Raw genomic sequence first — 17,467 nt, 5'->3', positions numbered from 1 at the left:
GTTATATTTTAATAAGACATCAGATTTTAATGCTTCTAAGTGTTATTCTGGCACAAGACAGTACTTTCCATGTTTGTTTTTACAGTTGATCCATTTCATCTTACTTCAAATGTCTTTGCAGTATTCTGCGTTATTCTCCCCTCCAAACTTAAAAATCATACTTTCAACATGACTGTGTTACAAGAACGTGGCTATGACATACAAGCAAACACCATTTTTCAAGATGAACTATTAATGAATGTTAAGTTCAGGAAAGAATTACTAACAGGTGAGGATTTTTTTTTTTATATGAGATTTGATCTATATTTTTAATTTAAAAATTCTCCAAGTAAATCAACAGCCACTGATGATGAGATCTTCAGCAAAGTCTTCCATTATATTTAAAAACTCCTGACAAAATGTACATGCTGCATTTGAAGGCCACCACTCAATCCAAGTGCTGGAGTCCAAAGGGTACTGGAATCTAAGAAGACAACAGAAAACGATCATTTGCTGCTAAGATCTGGGGAGGAAAATGTCAAACAGAAAAAAAAATTACAGTATGAAATTGCTTGCTTTGTGTTCATAATCCTGTTTTAAATGTACGCATCTGAAAACAAATTGTGTAACTACTGGTTGAACTAATACTTAAAAAATTAAATCAATTATGTATTACGTAAGAATTATTACATACAAACACTTGCCACTTCACAGCACACAAGATTAAATCTCTGCATATTCTGATGGTAAATTACTTACCTGAAATGGTAACCAATGTTTATCTTTAAGGCTTCTTTTCCCATGATCAAATACTGCTCTCCTGGGCTCAGTTCAACATCTGTACAGGTCTTCTTTTTAACAAAGGTTATTTCATTATTTTTTTGAGCAAAAGCCTGCCCTGAAGTAGAATGTCAAGAATTGGAAAATTTCACAAAGAGAATTTCCAGTAATTCATATATTAGACAGAAAATACCAAAATGTTCTACAGAACAACACAGCCAAGGGATCTATTTGCCACTAGTTATAACAGGAAAATTTGATGATATAAAACATATTTCTTGTAAAAGATTTTTTTAAATTAAATCTGAATGGTAAATAAGCTTCATGAACATTAAATAATTTTCTATTATAGTAATTATAAGGGCATATTGGGTGCTTAAACTCAGGAAAAATGAGTGATTATCAGCTTCAGTTCTGCAGGACCTATGAGCAGCTGCCTCTCCCGAAGGTAAGACAGTGAGTGTCCATGAACATTCTAAAGTCCTTTCTCCCACAAGTGGAAACATGCCCAACCTGCAGAATCTGAGAAAAGTTAAGGCACAGCCTATCCTTGCATACTACCCCACTTCAATCGTTGTATATACAGTAAGGGAGGGCATGGAATGAATGAGACATTTAAACAACAGCTCACAACTCTATTAATTGATTATGGAATATGTTCACCTTGTTTTGTCACATAAAAGACATTTAACTGATTACAGTTTAGGTTAACAACAGCTATAATACAGAAAAGCTGTTTAAAAACATCAAACAAAGACTGCCCTTCTCAGGGCACAAAAGCATTCTCAAAGGCTGTATTTGAGACTATGGTTTTCTACTCTCATGAAATGACTAGGTTTGACTGCTGATTTTTGCCAGCTGCTTCAGTGGTCTCAATCAGACAGCTTTTACTCTAAATAAATCACTAAATGGATTAAGAACAGGACACTCACCTCTTTTATAGAGGTCCAGAAGAGTTGCAGAATACTTTACAAAATAACCTTCTTCACTGCGAGATAAAATGTTCACTTTATAAACTGCAGAACAACACAAACCAAACTTTTTGTTATTCTTTGTTCCTGCAATACATACTAAATGTCTTACAGATGCTCATATGAAGAATATAATGTCCCTTTACAATACTAATTTCTGGGAAAATGATGGCTATAGCTATACACTGTAGGGCTAAGAAACATAAAAAAGTTCTACCCATGCTCTAATCTGATGAAAGCTCTACCCATGCTCTCATCTGATGCCCCACAACTTCCTCTGACCCCAAGGTCATATGATCATGTTAGATCAGTACCAAGCAAGAGAAACACCGTGCTTATTAGCAGAATTCATCAGATCAGGCTCACTGGTGCACTAACTCTGGTTACGTGACTTTTATTCCAGCAGAGGGTATGGGCAGCAGTTAGTCTTCTCTGCTCCAATATGTCACCTTCATATACTGTATGCCACTATCAAGCCTACTGAATTTAATCACTAAAGATCTAATTGGAACAAAATGTTTTGCAGCAGTAGTAAACAAGTAAACATTTCAGTCAGAGCTTGTGAAATAGGTAATGATAATTCAAATATTACCATATGCAATATCATTCTGGCATGCAGCTTCTCTCCTGGTGTCGGCAGTTATTGACCAATCTAGCCTCTCCTGTACTTTACTACACTCAGCTACATTGAGAAAGAAAAATGCCAGTGTTAAGAATGTCGTCACATGTCCTCAAATAAAACATCACGAACCTCTACCTGTTTGGGATAATCTACTGTAACTGAGAAACACCGTAATTATGGGATTGCATGCTGGAACAATGAATATTTAAAATACAAAATAACACCCTCATCCATGATCATACTGCACACATTTTTTAAATTTATTTTTTTTTAATGTAAAATTTGGAGAGGACAACAGCTGTGTTCTCATGAGGATTTTTTCCCTTGTGTTTAGTGAGGGTTTGTCCAAAGCACTACACTGCATTTTCCCACCAAGTGAAATGGGAAAACATCTTAAAAAAAGTTTACCTTCCATGCATTTGCATTCATCTCCTTCACACAATCTCACAAGTTTTTCATTTCCGTAGGGGTTATAAAATATAGTGCACCTTTTATCTAGAAGATCCAAAAAGAAATAATGAATACATATAGAAAATCAAAGTCCAAGAAGTCAGCACTGAAACTCTGTGAGACAACAGTTACCTGAGCTTAAAATAACAAGGATTAAAAAGCTGTCGAAGAAGAAAAAGTGTAGTCTTTAAGGAGGAATAAAGAGTTAAGAGACAGCCATGAATTTGAAGACATGGAACACATACCTGGTGCATGATATTCATATACAGTGAATGTGGCAGGATTTAGCATTCCAACCCGGAAAAGCTCACTTATTCGGAACTCAACACAGAGAAAATTATTAGCTGGCACCTATTTGAAAGACGTATGAATTAAGGAGCTCTAAAGGAAACAAGATTATTCCAAAGAGTTAAAGTAGTGCTTACAGTTATGAAAAAGGTAACATACAGAGTCTATTTGCAGAATAACATGCCCATCTTTTATCTCATAATCTGCTATAAGCTGATCAACTCCACTTGCAAGCTGTAGGGGAAGAAAACAGAGAAAAATCTTCTATACAAATTAAACATTTTTGGGTGATCTTGAAGGTTTTGTAATCAGTAGCTTTAACATAATTCTGAGATGTAAAAAACCCCTTATTTTAGGACCTCTTTATAGTGCTCATACTCTTACTTGTTTTTTTTGTTTTAAGGAATTTATCCTTTTACTCATCATATGAAGATAATAAAGAATTAAAGAGCTAATTATAACTAAAAGAATACTCGAGTCCATGTAGAGTATCCTGTAAGTGTAACTCTAATTGCCTTTAACTAAAACTGGTATGCTTGTCAATAAGAGCTGAACACAAGCACTACAGCTAAGATTCAGTTCACAAACTTAGCCAACTTAGCTAGGTGTGCATACTAACAGTGTTCCCTTTACAGTTAGCACATACAGCATCTCCAGAGGTTGATCCACACTACGCTAACACAGATGACGACCACTCTCTATCCGATCTTGTCTCTCCACTAACAAGAGGGAGCCTAGATGTCAAACTTTAACTAGACGTCTAGCTTCTGACCCTATCAAAAATCCATAACACAGACTTAAGTAGATTATTCTCATTAGTAATAGAAGTGTTTAAAAGTAATGAGGATATAATTATATAAATCTGCACAACTACTCTAACAGAAAAAGATGAAAACCAGTAAATATTATAGTTCTGTCAAAAAAACTTCAGTTAAAGAAAAAAATTCTCTAATACTTACAGTAGATAAGTCTTCTCTATTTGCTTCCAATCCACTAACCAAACCTATGTCCATCACAGCATGAGCAGACCCTGACCGTGGCTCTCTCACGCCAGGCCTGTACCTAGAATAGATTAAAAATAACATTAGTTAAACACCACTGAAATTAAAAAGAAATTATCCAATGGGATCCCAGAAAAACCTAAGGAAAATTATATCAACATTTAGTCCACAGTAAACCTATAATGAAGCAAAATAGTCCAGATGAATAATTTCATAATTATGCCAATCTCATGCATAAAGAAGCTTTTCTTAATACTTATGTTCCAGGAGAAGCCATATATAAACTAAAGAAAAACTCCCTCCCAAAGAGATCATGACCTTTGGCTCTAATTCTGTTTATACACATACATAAAAGTGAAGAAACACGCAGAAAAGAAGATCAGAAGACCAGATGCAATTATTAACAAACAAAAACATTTTAATCTCTTAAAAAATACAAGAAAATAAATAGAAATGTCAGTTAATGTAATATTAAAACAAAAACTGAGAAAAACCAAAAGACCAGAAAGCCTTTGTAACATTCTTAGATTAATTTTGTAATGCATATGCAGACCCACAGTGCATTTGCTTGGCACTGCTCCAATTCCTTAATGTGTCAGCTGGGATTCCACCTTTGCAAGGAGGAGTGTTGAATGTTAGGAAATCCAGGACATTTAGAACCAGCATTTAGTTAAATGAAACCTTTAAATGCAGAACACTGGCTCAATCACCGGGGAAAAAAAAAAAAAAAGGCAACTAACCAAACAAAAACCCCATCAGCTGTACTTACTTTGCACATGCCTCTAAGCGCCCAAGTGGCTCACCCTCTTCTTTTCTGTAACCTTTTCACATCAAGTAGAGTCAAATAAGTCATTTTATAACTCTTCAGAAGCAGCAATCCAAAATTCTCATAAAGCATTTTCATAATTGAAATATAATTCTTTAAATTGTTTTGGTGGCTATTTTTATAGGAACTCATTGTCTAGCCACAAACAAGTAGCATTATACTTTTATAATTCAGGTAAAATGACAGCTTTAATGCTTAATGTAGTTTATTGTGTACTTACGAATTACAACTACTTCATGACAAAAGCTCAGAATGTGGTTATAAACCCTGTTGTAACTGGACTAGAACTCTCAGTACCTTGTAGAACTCACTGTAAACCCCCTCATCCCCCATCATATTTCTTTCTTCTGCTGGAATTTTGTGTTCCTCACTCCCCCAACTGCAAAACCTCTTCCATAAATGAGTAAAAGTGCACCTACCAGAAATATATTAAAAATTAATTCTGTTCACAAAAAGGTGATAGTTTCAAGAAGGGCTAAAAAGGCTCCTAGCAATTTCTTTTCCGGATTTGCATCTAGAAGGTGGCAGAATTTATTACAGTTTCTTTCTTAATAAGAAACACTTCGTTAAACAAATTAAGTTTTTTTTCCTCCCTCCCTTGCACTGACCTAAGTAGTAAAATTTAAAACCATATTAACCCTTTACCATCATCTCTCTTTGGAACAATCTTCAATTCAAAGTTACACGACTCTTCAGAAGTACCGATTGCATTATATACTGTCCTCACCTACACACGTACAAATAAATTAAGACAAAACAGAAGCAGTAACCAATCCTCACAACTGGCATAAAACTGTGAAAACTCATAATATGAAGAATATACTACCAGTAAAAACAATTCTGTACAGCATGATTAGTTTTGATGGATGCAAAGCAGAGTAAATAAATGATCAGCACAAAGAAATGGGGAATTCTTGAGCAAAACCACACCGCTCTTGCTGGTTATATTTACAAGACTAAAAATATTATCCAAACAACTTCTGATATTTTATGAATATAAATATTACTACACAAGAATATGTACATTTCAGATGTTACTAAGTTTGATGCTAGAAGAGGCTACGAAAGATTAGAAGAAAATGTATCATGGCAATAGCTTAATATTTAGGCACACAAAATGTATTCCTTTAAATATTGCAAGAAAACAGTTTTTCAATGACATTGCTAAACAAACTAAGAGTAAACACCAGAATAACAGAGAACTGAGCAATTTCTCAAAATTGATCACTAATTTGGATCTTCCCCATTTGGCTGTCTAAGCCAAAGAGACAGTAACAATTGATGAGCATTAAAACTAAGCTGATCATCTATTTAGATTTATGGAACAGAAAACCTCTGATGAAAAGGAAGAAACTTCTCAACTTCTCTCTCATTAGCCATAGAGTCATATAATGGCTTATACTTCATCTAAAATATAGCCATAATGACATCCATCACTTTAGTGTAAAGGTAAGAGCAACAAATGGAACAGTTTATGAGAAATTTCAGTTTCTTTTTCAGTGTTGATATTAACAAACCAGAGATTCCATTTTAAAAAATTGGTTGCAGGCTTACATTTACTGTAGCTATGCCAGTGCTGCTTCCAGTGCTTACATATATGTCATCATTCAAAGGTACCTAAAGGATTGATGTCAAACAAAAAGTTGTAAGTTAATAATAAAGATAGTGCTATTAACAACAATTAAGGTCAGAAAACCTGCTTGTCTTTTCTACATTTTAAATACCTATTAAGGCCCAATGCTACAAAATTCAACAACAAAAAAACCTTCATAGGAACAAGCAGAGATATTAAATTTAAATGAATATTCAAATGCATGAAATTTAGCAGATAAGCAAAGTCCTTACACATTTGCTATACCAAATTACTACCAGTTTATTAAGAGAAAAAGCTACTTTAGTAGCAATTTCAAAGTTCAAATAATTATTTAACAAGTTGCTAAGAATACTGCTTTCACTTTTCAAAGGTGATACTATTCACTCACTGTCACAGTTCTTCCCACGAAATTATCTTCTGTCAGTTTAAATACATGAAGGTCTCCATAGTTTTTGTATGCTACCTTAACATTCATGTCCAAATAAAGCCGTTTGACAAGAAGGGAATATTCAGTCAAGGCCTCAAGGGCATTAATTGTGTCCTGCCAAAAATCAATTATAAAGAAATAATTCCAGAAATTAAAAAGAAGTGAAAATGTATTACAAAGCCATTTATTTTCTGCCACTTAAAACATAATTACAAATAATGGTAACCATTACTAGCTAAATAGCTTAGCAGTGTCTCAGCAAGTACACTTAACATGGTGGTAACATATTTAACACTATAGACGTATTTGTGCATTTTAAAGAAATGCATGCAATTTCTAAAAAAGAAGCAAGCAAACAGCAATAAACAAACACAGCACACATCAGCTTCTTCATCGATTTTTTAATAATTTTAGAAAAGGGAGGTTGCATGAATTGGAATATTCTAGATATATGACTATTTGTAGTGTATTAGAAATCTGGCAACTTTCACTTGACTTTTAGTCTATTCATGCACACTAACATAGTTTTTACAATGAAAAAACGCATACCTTCTTACACGGTGTTCCAATTTTGTGGAAAACAAGAACAAACATCATGTCATGAAATGAAATATTCTGGTTTATAAAAAACTTGGGAAAACAGTTTTCCTCCTATGATTCTTTTCCTTCAGCAGATCTGAAGTCAGTGGAATCAGCTTGCAAATTGCTATTTATAATAAACTTCATGAAAAGAAGTATCTCCCAGAGACAAAGAATATCATGACAAAAGTCATTTGATACTAATCCCATACATAGGACACTGAAGTTGTCAATGTGGTCATCTAATGATATTACTCTCTTAAGACATCTCAGATTTTGGTACTTGAGGAATGAGAATTAAATATTTAAAAGCTCACCTGAGTTGAATAAAATCCTCCACCATATCTTTGTTCTTCAGACAACCATTTGATGATTGGATTAGCATAGTCTTTCTCCCCTCTTAGCAAAGTAGTAAGCAAGGCATATGCTGTGGTTTCAACCATTTGTGCAGTAACAGAGTTGGGAGTGTGTTGGTCTAGTGTTTTGAAAGTATCTTTCCAAAAACGATAAATAGGAGGGTCACCTACAAAAGTATAAAGGGAAGATTTCAGACTGAAACATAGCAACAGCTCTCTCCAGACTACACAAGGTGAAGTATTTCCTACTCAGGTCAAGAAGAAAAGGAGGAACTCACTCTGCATTTAACAGGAGATGAAGATATACTTCTCTTACACTAGTAAGTCTGACATTTATACTAGAAACTGATGATAAACAGACCTGATCCAAAGCATCTGATAGATATCTGAATATTGCTGGTCCTGAACAGTGACAGAGTGGCCAAACAAGTAAAATGCAGATTTTAAACTTATTTTGCTTTAAAGCCACTTTCACTAGGCAGAACAAAGCTTTTCTACTCCAGTAGAAATCACTACTCAGCAGAGAACAGACCAAGTCCCTTGCCTGTGACAAAACAGACTAAAAAGAAACAGCATTCACAAGAGACTACAAAGTCCCTCATCAACCAGTGAGAAATTAAGAAGGAAACCAAACACAACAAAAGTCAGGGCAGCGGCAGATATTATGAAAAGTTCCATTCTTGAGCCAAGGAAGAGTGTGGACATGTCATAAGTATGAGAAGGCAAACAAAAGTAATCTACTATGGACACCTACATAAAAGGAAAGCCTATAGACAGAACAAATGGGATACAATGGGGAATGACAGATGCCTAGCTGACTTGCATACTGCTAATGAAATTGCACTGTTGAAAAGCTGAAAGCAGCGTTCATCCTAGCAGAAACAGTAGGCCACACAAGACTAAAAATTCACTTACGCCAAAGCAAACATCACTGAAATTCACTCTTCAAGTAGTGTCATCACATTAGAGAATTTAAAAATACTAAAAGAACAGCCTACCTGAGAGCCGACTACAGTACAGACTCTGAGAGAATTTAACAATACCTATGACAGATGCTTCCTTCTTCAGTGCAGAGAATGCTGATCGTGCAGATTGATGGTTCAAATCCACAAGAGCTAAAGCATACGCAGTTATTGCCATAGTAAAGGGGCTCTGAGCAGACAACACATTTTTCATCAAATAATCTCCTGCTTTATTTTTAGCATCATGGATTTTCTGAAAAGATGAACAGGCTACAGCTTACATCTATTAGACTTATTTTTAAAGAAACACATCTATCAAGACAATATAAGTATATATAATTTCTTCTACAACATATCTTACAATAAAGTGATCCAGAATTTCATTATTGTTTTTTTACTGATTTTGAAAACAAAGACTAACAAAGCAAATAAATCTTAATCTTTGAAATTGAAAAAAGCCTCTTGATTTCTTTGAACAAATGTTAAAGAAAATGGAAGAAATTAGAAATTAGAACATGACCGCTGGCAGAACTAAAAATATTATTTACCTGAGTAGGACACATTTTAATTGACTTCTCAATTCCAATAACAGAAAATGCTGTGAGATACAAAGATTTTTCTTTACCTTCTCTAGGTAATGTACCCTACAAAATCAAATATGTAAATATAATTAAATAGAAGCAACAGGTAATTTGAATAAATAGAACTTTCTACAGTTTAGGTGAGAAAACAAATAGAAATTCCTGTATGAAATATCAGTTTGGTTTAACTGGAAAAATATGTTGACTCTTTTGAAGGTAATAGCTTATTTGTAAAAAAGAGACCAAAATATATGAAGTTACTGGCAAGCCAGGACTATTATATTGTAAAATCAACTTACATAATTTTTTTCTAAATATTAAGAAGTGGCAAGCAGCTACTTTTAGCGGGAAAACAGAAAGGTTTGCAAGATAGTGCTCTTCTTTAAATGAATTTAGAAAAAGGCAAATGTAGTAAAACTCTCTTGAATAGGTATTCTGGTGAAATGCAGCCCAAAATATCTTGCATTCCTAGAACACATTACCTCCTAGTGACTTCAGCTTTTACTGTATATGCACAGAAAACGTTTGGTTTTCATACCTGTAGTTTCACTGGTTGGTAATTTGAAAATTCACTGAATGATCCATCTGGCATTTGACAGCTATCAATCAACCACAGAAGTGAATTACAAACAGAAATTTGATCAAGATTTATATATTGATGAACTTGTCCAAAAATCCTTAAAGCAAAAGCTGTCAACCTGCCAAGGAAATGAAACATTGTATTCGTTTTGATTAGGAGCTACTACCACATTGCTAGAGGTTAGACACGAATTTGCACTATTTATGATTTAGGTATACTACACACTCCCACAGTTCAAAGAAATACTGCAGATGAATTTTAAATTTAACTTAACAAATGGGCAATAATTACTCAAATAATTTTGAACTATGATCAATTTTTATGTTTAAGGATATGAACTCATTACATCCCTAAAAGATTACTTTTTCATATGCAGAGAACTTAAGGAAGATGTCTTTGAAGCATCTTATTCCTCCCTTCTGTAAGCCAGCTGCATTTGCCATTCTGAAAAGCAAGACAGTGACTATGTATTTTGCCTGATTTTCAAAGGCAGATTCTGTTTTCCATGAACAGTACTACCTCTCCTGTTTGATAGCCTTTAAATATCATATTTGTGTTTACAAGAGGTATGTCTATTTTGCCCTTGCTCATGTCCCTGTACTTAGCTTTCCTTCTTCAAACTTGGGGTGCAGAATTTGCCTGAGCTTATAACTTCTGCAGGAAACCAAGGTCTACACAGTTCTTTTGCAAAATCCCAAGCCCAAAGAAGAGGTTTCAGAACTGAGTGAAAATCCTACAAATTATCTCAGATATGTCAGCTCCTAACCACTGGCCCAACTTGGTTATAATGGTGTGAACTATTGGACATAAACAAAAGATTTAGCAAGTGAAAGCAAGGAATCAGAATACTGTTCAAAGTTGTAAGCCCCATTTAAATTGACCACCAAGCTCACCTCTCATGATTACTTGAAAGTATGACTCTTTAAAAATTAGTTATAATATGAAAGCAAAGGGGTGAAACAAGCCTTTTCCACCCATTTTAATCAAAAGACCTTTTTAACTTACCATGTGCTAGCTTGCCCATTTTTCCACATGCTATATGAGAAGTCAGAATTTCTGAATGACAAGATGCTTACAATTCCTATGGGATATATTAGGCAGAAAATAAGTTATGAAAAGAGATTTATATTAAAATTGTATTTGCTCACTCATATATATTATCTTTCTCATTCAGCAAAGTCTATGCACCTCTACAACTCTGAAGCAAGAGAAGCAGCTATATTTTTCTACCTTCTTTCATCTTCCTCCTCATTTGAGTTCTTGAAGTTAAGGTTTCAGGACCCAGTAAATGCCAGTTGTTTGACTCTTCCAAGTAGTGAAACACATAAAATACTGGGGCAATACTCATAAACTCTGCCTCTGCACTGCCCTTTGGCAGATTAGTAAGAATACTAAGACCAGTAGGACTGAGGATTGTGGCAATCGCTTCACCCATAAGATGCCCTGTGGAAAATAAAAACCAAAATTTATTTTAATAAGAGATCATGAAAGTGAATCCAAGGGCAGAATCTGACTGATACTTATGTCATTTTATATCAAGTATTTAAAATTCTACACAAAAAGGCGATTTGCAAAATGTTGTATCAAAAGGAAAACCTAGGAGTAAATTCAGATAAATTTAAACAAAGGAATGTGAAATAGGAGAAAAAGAACGTATGTACCGAAAGTACATATGCAGTAGACTAAAAGTTTCAATTCAATTTACCTTTTACACTGACACTTCTATCAATTTTTGTTTTAGGGACCAGATTTAGTGGGACTTTGTATCGAAATTCTTGTCGTCTCTTGAATGAACCTATAATTGAAAATGTACATATATATATATATATCATATGGCACAATCTAAATCAATTGACGATTCAGATGTAATAGCTAGATTTAAAGGTTACAGCTATCTGAGAAGTCAGGAACAAAAATACCAATGACAACTTGAAAATTAGAAATATGCCCTAATGCACATGCAAACAATATCAACCTTTGAAAAAGAACAGATGCAAACACTTCAATCTTTCTTTGCCTTTTTGGTTAAGAAAAAAATCTGATCTGGACCTAAACTTTGTGGTTTCAGATTCATCTCTGGTTAAATGAGAACATATTCTATTTTCACTGATAAAGCAACTGGTTTTCAAGCACACTGAGAAAAGCTTAGAATTGTATCATAGTAAAAGATACATATAAAGGTTCCTTTAAGAAATGAATCCAAGTTTTTTTTTTGAAAGACTAGCTATTTTGAGATGGATTTGTTAGTCAATGAAAGGACAAGAAATCCTTGGAAGGGACATATGAAGAGTATTTCAGGAAGGAGAAATGCCAATTTTTTCACATTACAGAAAACTTGATCATCATGAATCAAGAATATCAAAAAATCAACAAAGTAAAAACATGGTATGATCAATTCTCTTACCATAAACACCCTGTGGATCCAAAGTGAAACCTGCATGAAGTTCTTTCTTAATGCCTTCTGGCTGAAATCATTAAGAGGAAAGAAGCAGAAAATGAAAACACTTTTGCTTAATCAAATATATTAGCTGAAACAACAGTTTAAAACCATAGTATTTTTGCCTTCTATATTCTTCTGTGTAGTTGAGTTTACTTAACTGTTCTACATCTATTCTACATACATTTAAGCTAGTGTTCTATCTCCTAAAATTCTTGAGAAAATTTAACAAAAGATTTAAATAAAAGCTTAGGAAAGTATAAAATAACAAAAAAGTGTCTTTCAGTGAAGCATGCTTAAACAGTTGAAAATCCAAACCAAATAACTTCAAATACAGTATTCTCCTTGCTTACTAAGTTATAATCTATTTATATATGTAATCTTTCTGACAATTATTATAATCAAGATTTTAAAATGTGCATACTCAAATACTCAGTCATGCATTTTTCCACTGCATACACCTCAGTGAATTCAATGATATTGTGATATTTTGGATTATGATAATATTAAAATATAGCAATATTTATATATTGATTTAATATATTTTTATTTCTTATGACGGAATCAATATGAAATTCAAAACCACTACATTTTCCTTTTTTTTCTTACCATTACACGTAAAGTTTTAATTACGGTTTCACTGTTCCTGGCTGTCAGCAATGTAAAGTTGATAGTGTGAAGACCTAATTCCAAAGGAAGTATTCTGAATGTAACCGGTGACGAAGAAGCACCATCTAGATTCTTAAAATTACAATTGGGTATCCTTGATCCAGCAGTTGCAGAATCTCCAAAAGAACAGATTCCATTTCCAGCTGCTATTTTAACACAGAACTGAAACGTTGAAAGACTTTAAATGTTTCACCTCCATGACAGGTACAACACTAGAGAAATATTAAAGCCACTGAAATACTATAATGAGAATTCTATTACTGTAATACTACTTTTCTGTTTACAATGAGCAAGTAAGTTTGAAATGACTATTACTTGCACTAGAGACACACTAACAATGTTCATTAGCAACACCAGGGAACCACTATACTAGCCTTCATATACATACCTGCTTCATACACACAGCTTTGTATACTTTACTCAAATTTTTTCAGTAATAATTTTGCACTTCTGTTTCATGTATTTCCTTAAAAATAGTCCTTTTATATTAAATCCCTAGACAATGTAATCTGTGAGCTCTGGAGCAGGTCATTCAAAAAATCGCATTGCTTTTTGACAGTGTGCAATCAATTGGAATAGAAAAATGGTATTTTAACTTTCATTTTTTATCAAGTTGCTAGGCAATAGCATGACAACATTGTAATTAGTGGAATGGCTGGAAATGAAACAATTAATGATTGGATTTCATTGTTACATAGTTATGCAGAGCACACATAACACTAGCTGAAGGACTGGAGAAATGTGATCCAAGGATCTGTTTATACTGGATACTTGCAGGGGAAATTTTTTTTTAGTTTATTATGTTAATCTCTCTGTAGAGCTCATTAAGACTACAAGTTACCTTGATTGCAGCATCTCTATAGTTATAAACTGATCCTTTTAACTCAATTTGTTCTCCTCGCACCACAGAATAAGGAACATAAACGCTCAGGAAGATATCTTTTACAACTTGCACTTCCAATGGTGTAGCAACACATATACCTAAGAAAATTAAAAACATAAAACCAGACTATTCTATCCATCCTTCTGATAAACAAGTCTAAAAAAGTCTTCACATTCTTGCCACCTTTACTGACTTATCATTTTTCAATATGTACTTTGAAATTATCCAAGCTTTTAAAAAGTGACCAGGCTCTTGCTTCCTGTTCCAAGTTGCTGTCTCCCTCTTCACACATACTTGCTGACATACCAGTCCTTTGGGCTTCTTCTCCTTCTTCCCAAAGTGAGAAACAAATTTCCTGTTTGGACTACCATATATATCAGAAAATTTGTTTCTTCCTCTCCTCAAGTCCCTGAGCTATTGAGAGCAGGACACTGTAAAGTTGTGCCAAGGAAGAGTCACTCACTATTTTTCTTACATTCTTCTTAGTCACTTATTATGGCCCACTGTCAAACACAAGATAGGCTTTGCTTTCCCAGCCACTTACATTCATAACAAGAAATGAAGTAACTTCCTTTCCCTAAAATACATATTTTGATGCTCTCTTTTCCCATCTATCAACCAGAAGATGAACATTTTAGAACATATGTGTCAAATGCAATGAGAGGTTCTGCACAGTTTGAACAGTAAAGCTCCCTAATCCTATCTAACAATCTAATTAGGTTGCAGTACCTACCTTTATCAGAAATGCCAACACCTTGTACTTCCCAGGTAGTCAGCGAATCAGGCAAGGTGACAGACAGAGTCTTTGACCTGTGTTTAGGAGTGTTAGTACATTTATACATTATCAATAGCCATCCGTTAATACCAGCAGCTAATCAACACAAAGACAGTACATGCCCAGAGCAACTCCTGTATCTAAGAGAGACTTAGGTAAGACAAAATACGAGAGCATATTTAGAAAACAGGACTTCTGGATTTTTGTTTGAATAAACTTGGTTTTAGCCAACTTCACAGAAGCTGGTGTTTAGCAGGTCGAAAGTGAAAGGAAAAGTGACTCAATCCGGGCACCAGACAGCATATCCTGCACGGAGGGAAACACAGCAAGAATTGTTTGAGTGCTAAAATGCAGTCTTATACATCTCAGGTACAGCTAAGGCTACCCAACTTAACCTCAATTTTAGCATTTACCTTCTATAAAACTGATGACTAAGTCAAATGTTGGTAACTAATTTGAGAAAAGTAGTACCTTGGAGAAACTTGGTGAACTTCCCATAACCAGCTTTCAGGGAAGTAGCTGCGAACTTCTGCCTCATCCAGTTCCAAGATGGCCTCAAAATCTGAAAAACATAAATAAAGCAAGTAAAAAAACCTCAACCAAACCACCTGCCAACGGCCTTCCACCAAAGGCTTCAAAATCATTATCTTTTTCTTTTGTGATACTGTATTCTGCTTACTTGCCTCAGGTTAGTCCTGATACAAGAAAAAAAAAAAAAAAGTATCTGAATACCCACAATCAAAAGTCGGTGTTAACCCCACCTCATCTCTTTACACATGTGAATACCTGTCCGAAATCCAGACAGATTAACCTGTTATCAAACAACTATAGGGAGAGAATGGAAGACAAGAAATTTCACTCTCACTGATCTTTCCCGAGATGTTACCCATTGGCTGTTTCAGGCCCGGGCAAAGGATTCAAATTCAGCATTCAAGTTTAGCATTGCCTTCACAGGCAATGATGCTCTCTTACTGCTGTTCTGCTTGTTCTAAATATGGGTGAGTAGAATATAGCTCTTAACAGAATAAAGAACTGCTCTCCTATCCCTCTTTAGGGGTATACAACCAAGGTCTTTGGAGACCGGTAAAATTCTTTCTGGAATAACCCTGACAGGTAATAGAGAAGCATTAATAGATTAACAAAGCCATCACCTTTATATTTACCCATATTCTCCCATATTCTGCTGGAAAGTGTTCCACCACATATCCATACGAGAGGTAAAGCTCTTGTACTTACGCATTCTTGCCAATATTAGAAGCTTATTAGGCTCTTTCTCCCGCAGTTTGTTTGCAAATTCACAGCAATCTCTGAATGCAGAAATGCACTTTGCATTACTCCGAATTCGTTGAGCTCTGTCACTGCAAGTCTCACTGACGGGATATGCTCTTACTCCAGCCATGCAGCATTTTCGAATTTCTGGATGTACATATTTGGATGCTGAAATAATAGTAAAACAATTCCCTTCCTTGAGATGAAGTTTTTATTTCCAAATGCATTGTAACTTGTTATATTGAATTTATTTTTTAAATTTGCAGAATTTCAGTGAAGGTACAGATTTGAGGATCAACAGAAACTTGTAATTTTTCAAAAGCTAGTGACACACACTTAATCACCACTATTCTGAATTAAAAATATAAGTTAGATAAGAGCAGTTGTATTACATTTTAAGATTTAACAGTCAAAGGTTCTTCTGACAGGCTTGGTCCCTGGCAGGTGGTCACTGGGAAAGACTGCCATATGGTAGTATGTCTCTTCAGAATAAATAAAGATCTTAAACATATGCTGTATTTTCAATGTGTACTTAAATCTTGTCAACTTCAAATTCAGCATATGGCTAAGAGGCTTTATAAATGGGGTCCTCTCTAAAGTCATCTTCCATATTTGTCAAATGTCTCTCTCTCCACTACATTAAGTTAACAACAATAGTTAAAAGTAGTAAGCAAACACTCAGATCCTTGATTTCTAATGGATGTGATTTTTTTTTCATAATTATATACTTTGAAAGATTTTTTTTTAACACCTTCTTTGAGTATCTTCTCCTTGAAATCAGACCGTTTGGTTCTTAAAACTTCATTGCAAGTTTCACCTGTTAAAAAAATAAATTAAATAAGTACAGAAGACATGACCTTTTTTGTAATAGCATAATCCACTTAAAAATAATTCCACAAAATCACACTCCAAATTTGGGAGACTTTTTCTGTTTACTATTTTAATTACACAAAATAATTTTCATTTCAATTACAGTAACTGATCCACAAGTCATAATGTTTTCCTCCCTCAAAAATCATTAGTATATGCACTCTTTATTAATTTAAGTTCCAACTTAATAACCGAGAGTCACAACAGAATATTTCAGAAAAGAAAAGCCACAATTTCATGTTTAAAACAAAGGAATATACCTGCTTCATTTGAATCATCAGCATTTGCATTAGTTAAAACTGTAAGCCCAGCCATGCGGAATACATCAATGTTGTTCCGTCCTCCTCCAGCACCACACCCAAGGTCACTCTTTTCCAGCTGTAGCATTATCTGAGGAAAAAACACATCAGCAGCTAACTAAAATGTGGAATATATCATATGATGAATGAAAGCGTTAGACTTGTAGAAAGGCCACTTGAGTCTGGAAGATGTCCTCACAACGCACTGATGAATACCATTGAGCAATATTTGAGCTAATTCAAGCACCAGCACCAACAAAGCCACTTTC

At 34.4% G+C, this 17,467-nt stretch overlaps 1 protein-coding gene across 1 annotated transcript in view; it reads right to left on the bottom strand.

The window, feature by feature from the left end:
• Nucleotides 1-333: 333 nt before the first annotated feature.
• C5 (complement component 5) overlaps nt 334-17,467 on the bottom strand; it is a 28,004-nt gene continuing 10,870 nt past the window's right edge. Inside the window, exons 15-41 of the mRNA XM_010571091.1 lie at nt 17,160-17,289; nt 16,781-16,846; nt 15,997-16,197; nt 15,232-15,322; nt 14,719-14,795; nt 13,944-14,083; nt 13,043-13,264; nt 12,401-12,461; nt 11,702-11,791; nt 11,227-11,439; nt 11,002-11,077; nt 9,955-10,114; nt 9,384-9,479; nt 8,917-9,088; nt 7,835-8,040; nt 6,900-7,052; nt 6,472-6,534; nt 5,563-5,644; nt 4,861-4,912; nt 4,050-4,152; nt 3,250-3,324; nt 3,048-3,153; nt 2,761-2,847; nt 2,323-2,412; nt 1,692-1,775; nt 739-877; nt 334-463 (exon numbers count right to left, since the gene is read on the bottom strand). Of these exons, the coding sequence (XP_010569393.1) occupies nt 334-463; nt 739-877; nt 1,692-1,775; nt 2,323-2,412; nt 2,761-2,847; nt 3,048-3,153; nt 3,250-3,324; nt 4,050-4,152; nt 4,861-4,912; nt 5,563-5,644; nt 6,472-6,534; nt 6,900-7,052; nt 7,835-8,040; nt 8,917-9,088; nt 9,384-9,479; nt 9,955-10,114; nt 11,002-11,077; nt 11,227-11,439; nt 11,702-11,791; nt 12,401-12,461; nt 13,043-13,264; nt 13,944-14,083; nt 14,719-14,795; nt 15,232-15,322; nt 15,997-16,197; nt 16,781-16,846; nt 17,160-17,289 (3,165 nt within the window). The remainder of the gene's footprint in view (nt 464-738; nt 878-1,691; nt 1,776-2,322; nt 2,413-2,760; nt 2,848-3,047; nt 3,154-3,249; nt 3,325-4,049; nt 4,153-4,860; nt 4,913-5,562; nt 5,645-6,471; nt 6,535-6,899; nt 7,053-7,834; nt 8,041-8,916; nt 9,089-9,383; nt 9,480-9,954; nt 10,115-11,001; nt 11,078-11,226; nt 11,440-11,701; nt 11,792-12,400; nt 12,462-13,042; nt 13,265-13,943; nt 14,084-14,718; nt 14,796-15,231; nt 15,323-15,996; nt 16,198-16,780; nt 16,847-17,159; nt 17,290-17,467) is intronic.

The sequence above is a fragment of the Haliaeetus leucocephalus genome, unplaced genomic scaffold (assembly GCF_000737465.1).
Source record: "Haliaeetus leucocephalus isolate CR32 unplaced genomic scaffold, Haliaeetus_leucocephalus-4.0 Scaffold306, whole genome shotgun sequence".
Classification (NCBI taxonomy): domain Eukaryota; kingdom Metazoa; phylum Chordata; class Aves; order Accipitriformes; family Accipitridae; genus Haliaeetus; species Haliaeetus leucocephalus.
This window is presented reverse-complemented; position numbering and strand designations above follow the sequence as displayed.